Source organism: Ziziphus jujuba, chromosome 2, assembly GCF_031755915.1.
Source record: "Ziziphus jujuba cultivar Dongzao chromosome 2, ASM3175591v1".
NCBI lineage: Eukaryota > Viridiplantae > Streptophyta > Magnoliopsida > Rosales > Rhamnaceae > Ziziphus > Ziziphus jujuba.
In genome coordinates this window covers 9,448,243-9,455,861 of record NC_083380.1, presented here as the reverse complement: position 1 = coordinate 9,455,861, position 7,619 = coordinate 9,448,243, and the positions used below count along the sequence as shown (strand labels likewise).

The 7,619-nt window shown below is 36.1% G+C and overlaps 1 protein-coding gene across 7 annotated transcripts; it reads left to right on the top strand.

Moving 5' to 3' along the window:
• Positions 1-598: 598 nt before the first annotated feature.
• Positions 599-7,034, top strand: LOC112491829 (putative disease resistance protein RGA1). 7 transcript variants are annotated; one of them, XM_048472952.2, is made up of 4 exons: positions 599-4,428; positions 5,516-5,699; positions 6,297-6,517; positions 6,654-7,028. In XM_048472952.2, exon 1 carries the CDS (start codon positions 904-906, stop codon positions 4,393-4,395), a length of 3,492 nt encoding a protein of 1,163 aa, XP_048328909.2. In that variant the 5' UTR covers positions 599-903; the 3' UTR covers positions 4,396-4,428; positions 5,516-5,699; positions 6,297-6,517; positions 6,654-7,028. The 7 variants fall into 7 exon arrangements, with proteins under 7 accessions (XP_048328909.2, XP_048328908.2, XP_060670010.1 ...); XM_048472951.2 differs by having other exon boundaries at positions 599-4,434; XM_060814027.1 differs by having other exon boundaries at positions 599-5,699; positions 6,423-6,517; positions 6,658-7,034.
• Positions 7,035-7,619: the final 585 nt, after the last annotated feature.

Genomic DNA, 7,619 nt, shown 5'->3' with positions numbered 1-7,619 from the left:
AACCTTCGTTCTCTACACAAAACAATGTTCTCCGGTCTTAGGGGAAAAAAATAAAATAAACATAAGAACAAGAAAAATATTATATATCAATTATTATTTATTATTATTATTATTATTATTATTATTATTATTTGGTTGTCCTGGAAAGTCAAAGTTCTAAGTGCAACCAATACTCAATAATGACCAAATGCAGGGTTCTTTAAGGCACAGAAACATATTTAGCTGAGAGGCCAGAGCAAGCCATTTATGGTTTAAAAAGATCTTTTATTACTTCTGAGCATTGAGTTTACATATTCGCCCGCATGTTAAATTTTGCAGAAGGGAAAAAACGTTAACCTTTTGACAGCAAATCAAAGGATCCAGATTTTCTCTTTGTCCTGTTTTTTATCATTTCTACAACGACACATTTAAAAACCATTAATAAAGAAAGTGAAATAAATCAAATGAAAAAAAAAAATGATGATTGGGCTTTGCATATTTTTAAGATAGATGTGAAATCCTATTATTTAATACATGAATGTTTGGTCGGACAAGAATAAGATCATAAGCATCAAAAGCAAAAGCATCCAACCATATCGACTTTTCCATTATTTCGGGGTGTTTAGGGGAACCAAACTTTGCTTTTTGGTTACTTTATTCAATTCATGTTTCCAAATAGACCAACATAGAGAAGACAAGTATGAGTGTCACTTATTCCAATCCGTTAATTCACTTTTCCACGTTATACCATTAGAGAAAGCAAAGCATATACAAATAATTGCCTGAGGGAAAGCTTCGTTCTCTAAAGAACACATATCTTCCCTGGTCCTGACAAAAAAAAGAAAAAAAAAAAAAAAGGAAAAAAGGGACTCAAATTCTCTGTTTGAAAGCTTTCGACACTTCGAGCTTTCTTTCCAGGCAGAAATGGCAGAAATTATCCTCTCCACCGTCGCCGAAGGGATTTTTGAGATGTTGGGTTCTCTTGGTGCTGGAGAGATCAGATTAAAGTGGGGTGTGAATGATGAGCTTGAACAACTTGAGGACACTGTTTCAACAATCAAAGCTGTACTCCTCGATGCCGAGAAGAAGCAGAGCCATAACCATCAAGTCAAAGTTTGGCTTCAGAGGCTTCAAGAAGTTGTTCTTGATGCCGATGACTTGGTGGATGACATATCTTACGAAGCTCTGCGAAAGAGTCTGATGTGGGGAAACAACAACATGGTCAAGCAGGTATGCACTTTCTTTTCCTCCTCCAACCAAATTATTTTCAGGCATAAAATGGGTCACAAAATAAAGAATGTGAGGAAGAAACTGGCTGCAATTGGAAATGATAGATTTCAGCTGAATTTGGAGGAGCGTCAAGGAGAGACTAATGTTGTGACTAGACTGAGGGACCATACTCACTCTTATGTATCTGAGAAAGAAGTGATTGGTAGGGATGATGATAGGATTGCCATCTTACAGCTTCTGTTGGATACCAAAACTAAGGAGAATGTATCTATCATCCCCATTGTTGGTATTGGCGGTTTAGGAAAAACCACACTTGCCCAACTTGTTTTTAATGATGAACAAGTTCACAAGCATTTTGATCTTAAAGTATGGGTTTGCATCTCTGATAATTTTGATGTGAAATTACTTGTTGAAAAGATCATTAAATCTGCAAATGTGGAACTTAGTATAAATAAGGAGATGGAACAATTGCAACAAATTCTTCGTGAAAAAATAAATGGAAAACGATATCTTCTTGTACTAGACGATGTCTGGAATGAGGATCATATTAAATGGAACAACTTAAAAAGCTTACTATTAAATGGTGGAGCAGGAAGTAAAGTAATTATAACCACACGGAGTAAAGTTGTTGCAAGGATTACAGGCACAATGCCAGCATATGGCTTAAAAGCCATGGATAAAGAGAAATCTTGGGCTCTATTCAAGAAAATTTCTTTGGAGCAAGGACAAGAATTAAATATCAGTTCTAGTGTTTTAAAAATGGGAATGCATATTGTAGACAAGTGCGGTGGAATTCCTCTTGCAATAAGAACGATAGGAGGCTTGTTGCGTTTAAAAGATCCGGAGACAGAGTGGTCCTCATTTATGGAAAAAGAGTTTTCAAAGATACCTCAAACAGAAGATGATATTATCCCAACACTTAAATTGAGTTATGATCATCTTCCATCAAGTCTGAAACAATGTTTTCTATATTTTTCTTTATTTCCTAAAGGTTATGAAATTGATGTGGAAATTCTAGTACAGCATTGGATGGCGCAAGGTTTTATTAAAATATCAGATCCAACGGATGATTTGGAAAGCGTGGGTTATGAGTATTTTAAGGAATTACTTTGGAGATCCTTCTTTGAAGAAGTTAAAACAGATGAGAATGGCAATGTAATACAATGCAAAATGCATGATTTAATGCAAGAGCTTGCGGAGTCAATAACACAACCTGAGTTTGATAGGCGGAATGGAAATACAGAACCTATTAACAGTAAAACACGTCATGTCTTGCTGTACAATTTCGATTTGGATTTAGTAAAAAAAATTCCAACTTCATTGATACAAGCTAAAAAGATGAGAACGATTCTTAGGCCTGAGTTAGATAGATGGCGGTCTCCGTATGCAATTACTAGTGGTGAGTCAACATGCGATGCAATTGCTTTAAATTTGAAGTTGTTACGCACGTTGGATTTGCAACTTTGTGGTATTGGGAAAGTGCCTAAATCTATTGGTAAGCTGAAGCATCTGAGACATCTTGATCTTTCTTATAATGGTTTTAAGGTACTACCAGATTGTATCACCAGATTGCATAATTTACAAACACTGAAGCTCAGTCGGTGCGATCGTCTTCAAGTATTGCCTAAGGACATCAATAAACTAATCAACCTCCGGAGTCTAGAGATTGATGGGTGTTTGAGTCTGAAATACATGCCACGTGGAATAGGTGAATTAAGTAGCCTTCGTAAATTATCAAAGTTTACATTGAGTAAGGACATGAGTTTTTCCTCTAAGCATCAGGGTGGCGCTGGGCTTGATGAATTAAGGAGACTGAACAACTTGAGAGGCAGGTTGGAAATTGAAAACTTGAGAGTAGATGCCATGGTACAACCAAAGGATGCAATTCTCAAAGAGAAGCAACATATTCGATCCTTAGATTTAAGTTGGATTGAAGATGTTAAATTGGAAGAAATAACAGAGGCAGTGGCAGAGGGATACGAAATGCAAATGGAAGGCCTCCAACCGCATCCACATCTCAAAGATTTGTATATTGGGGGATATCAGGGTGTCAGGTTTCCAAGTTGGTTTGACTCGCTTACAAATCTGGTAACATTGGATTTATGGAATTGTTACAAATGCCAACATCTACCGCCACTGCATCAACTTCCTTGTCTCAAGGAATTGAGGCTGTATGAATTGGATGCTCTTGAGTATGTTTCAAAGGATGAGTACTTGTCTTGCTCATCATCGTCGTCTTCAACTTTAATATTTTTTCCTTCCGTAAAAGTCCTGTGGTTGTCTTCCTTGCCTAATTTAAAAGGATGGTGGGGGAGGAGTGATAGTTCATCTGCCAAAGCGAGGAGTACTCATGATGAACATATGATGCCCATATTCCCCAATTGTCTTTCCGAGTTAGTTATCGAGGATTGCCCAAGCTTGACATGCATGCCACTTTTTCCATATGTAAGCCAACGTGTAGAGTGGAGTAATTCTAGTTGGAAGCCATTCCAACAGACAATCCTCAGTGTCAGTAGTGGCGGTGCAAGACCCATTAATGCTCAACCATTATCATCATCATCATCATCATCATCATCATCATCATCATCATCAACATCTTCCTACTACTCTCCACTCTGCAAATTGATGTCTTTGGCTATTAATAGCATTCATGATCTACAATTTCTCCCAGATGAGCTGAAAAGCCTCACTTCCCTCAAGGATCTGCACATCGGGAACTGCCAAGAATTTAAGTCTCTATATCCGGGTATTCAGCATCTCACCTCACTTCAATATTTAACGATTGAAAACTGCAAGAAGCTCGACATGTGTGATGACGAAGCCCATGCAATTACAATGTGGCAGCAACCTCTCAGAAGGCTCCAAACACTGTCGTTGTATAGGCTTCCACAACTAGTGGATCTCCCAGGTGGCCTTCAACACCTTACCAGCCTGCAGAAACTGGAGATTAGTGATTGTCAAAATTTAGTCTCACTTTCGGAGTGGATTAAAAGCCTCACATCTCTTCAATACCTTAAACTTTATGGCTGCCCCAAATTGGCATCATTGCCTGAAGAAATAACAAGTCTCACCTCTTTACGCAGCTTGGAGATTCAGTTTTGTGACGCCTTATTACCAAGATGTGAAAGGGAAAAGGGCGAGGATTGGCCTAAGATTTCTTTTATCCCAGACTTGCGGATCCATTGAAGATAGAATTCAAAAACCTCTTTACAAGTTCAGGTATAGGTAATAAAAACTCATTCATGATTCATCACAACCAATATTGGTTTTCTCCTTTCCTAATTAATCATCTTCTTCTTTTTTATTTACAATTTTCTGAAGTTTTCTTGTTTTTCTCATTTGCAAGATACTGTGGTATGCGGATCAAACTAAATGTAATATTAGTAATTTCTTTAATTGTTTAAACTACTATCATTTGGTCTGTGGAATATTTGTGTAACAAGTTTTGTTAACTAACTAACTGACTGACTATATATATATATACATTTTATAGTTTTCTTAATTTGCGCCCCCACATTTTATACATATGATTGCCTCACATGCATATATGATATATTAAACATTAGTTTATAATGATCATTTGTTTGTTTATTAATTCATTTATTTTTGTTCTTTGCTGCTTATATATATATATATATATATATGAATAGATACACAAATCTCAAACCAGTTTGATGAGTTGGTGATTCAATAATTTTTTGTATTGAGAATTTCATAGAAGCTGTGAAACCGGATATGGATGATGACAGAGTAGAGTATATAAATACATATACATATATATATGAAGGTGAAAAGGTCCAAGGTCACTCTCAATCCTTTGCTATCCTTCATAGATTTATAATGTGTCTATTATCTCCATTATCTTTAGTTCACTTGTGCGCTACTAGTTTTCAACGTAATAGAGAATTCAAAATTTTCCAATCTTGAATTTTTGGAAGCTATTGAAGAACAGAGCATATATAGGAGAGCTCAAGCTTTGCGCCTAAAACAGTGGGAAATGTAGTGGAAATTTGGATGTCACAGTGATAAGACGAAGTTAGCAAGCTTTCATTGCTTTCATCTCTTCCTCCCGAATTTTATTTCTCTTATTACTATTCTTTTTTCTGAAGAGTGATCTTTGCTTTATGCAAATTTTAAATGACTTTATTTTCATGTGTTTTTCCAAATTTCATTGATATTCTAAAGTGATTACCAATTGTAAGTTTCAGGGATATAGGTAGCTTTGCTCAAATTTAATTATTGCTGTCCTCTGTGAATCTATGACTGATTATATATATGTATACCTGTACGGATTGTTTTGGTTTAGGGCAAGCCCACAACAGGTAATGGCCACAAGGGAGATGATACAAATCAATCCTCTCTCAAGAAAGCGCCATGTTCTTCTTGCTACTAGTGGAACAATTATAGGAGATAGAGTGCTTCACATCGAGCTCTGTCGATAAGCTGATATCATGGTTAGCACGCCGTTATCAGCAAATACGCTGGGCAAGGTAACATTTTGTATTCAGGAGAACTTTGTTACTCTTACACTAAAACTTATTTCAAGTTTGAATATACTTTGGTTTGGACATCTTTCGGTTAGCAGCATGATGATACAAGTTGCGCATTTCACCTGAAAATGCATGTCAAATCTTTTTACTTTGTAAACCTTTACTTTACCTTGAAGATTTTGAGAGAACCAAATGAAACAGCCAGAATTTATTCTCTGCTAAGCTAAACCATCAAATCGTGTATAAAAATGCTTGCTATTGAGTCAATAAAATTTAGCTGCGCAATTTTCCTTTTAAATGGTTTTACCACACAAATCCATTTGCAAAAGAATATAGAGAGAGAAGAAACATGGCATCCTGATATTTAAGTTATAGGTGCCTTAGTTTGCTTCATTTCTTTGTTGGGTCATTTTTGTTTCCTACACTAGTTTTGTGCCTATGGTAAACTGCAATCCATGTGCGCTGTATAAGATCTCTCCTAGGAGTTAATTTGGCAGGTCACCTTGACCAAGTTGTTAAGGCCATCTTTTCTTGCTTAAATTAATTTAGCTGATCAAGTAAATGTCAAGATTGGCAAATTTTACCTAAACTCTACAGTTTGTCGTAGAGACTTGGACACATGGTAGATATGGAGAGCTATATATGCAAGTCAAGGCTTTGTGGATAGCTCATTTCAACCCCACACACCAGTAAGCATGTTTGTTTCCTGTGCATGGTTATTAGATGAGTTATGCAAGTTCATAAGAAGGATTTCCTGTAGCTGTCTTGGGCTTCTCTGCTTCCTTCACCAAGCTGTTCTCTTCATTTTCTTATTTGTGGTAATGTTTTCCACTATCTACTTAAACAGAATGTCCATTGATCTTATTGTAGATAGCTCTGTTTTCTTCATTTTCTTATATGTGGTGATGTTTTCCAATATCTACTTAAACAGAATGTCCATTGATCTTATTGTAGATAGCTGGGGGACTTTGGTGACAATTTATTGACCTGCATTGTCTGGGCATGGAATTACAGCAAGCCATTCATTGTTGCACCCACAAGGTGGCTAAAATGTTCAGCAAATAGGATCATAAAGCTGTATAATTTTGCAGACTGATTTCACAGTTTGGCTTTGACTTTGTATTTTTTTAACTTTCTAGAATTGCGGTTGTGGCCCCTTTGACCTTTCTAATCCAATTAGCACTGCTGTAAGAGATTTCTGAGATTAAATGTAACTTGGTTACTTGACCTACCATTTGTCTGATGGATCAATAAACAAAGTGTTGAAATTGCATATCCTGTTTGAGTTATGAATTTCACATGGTGCTATTATTGCTATGATGGAATTATGATGACAATTCTCTCTTGGAATGTTTTTAAGCATTATGTGAATTGTACAACCATTCAGAAATAGATAGTCTTTTTTGCCTTATTTATTTTTTCTTCTTCATTCTTATTTCTTTTTTCTTATTTGGGTTTATGGAGTGGGGGTTGGGATATTAATACCATAAAGACTTCTGGTGTGGTTAGAATGATATTACCAAGAAACCAATCTTACTCATAGCCCATAGGTACAATCTAGTGGCTTAACAAAGTTGAAGTTCTCCAGGGAAGTCATCCAAATACTCCCTGAATCATCTTTTGAGCCTTAAAGACAAAATATAGTTTAACAGTCATCCTAACTGGCACCTTAGTCTTTGAAATAGCCGAGAGATATCTAAGAATTACAATGAAGTCAGGTACTCGAACATAATTTATGTACTTGAATATCAATTGGCTAATACGGACACGAGATAAAATAATTATAGAGACAGCGTGCATGCACAACCAGTTACATAATAAAAGGTTGCAACATAACAGGATGATGTAAGACCTTTCTTCACAATTATTACATAAGAGAATAAATCAGCAATCTGCAAAACGAATTTAACTTCAATACTG

What these genes read in the sequence shown, in the direction of transcription:
- LOC112491829 (XM_060814027.1), top strand. Translation starts at nt 904, where the DNA reads ATGGCAGAAATTATCCTCTCCACCGTCGCCGAAGGGATTTTTGAGATG.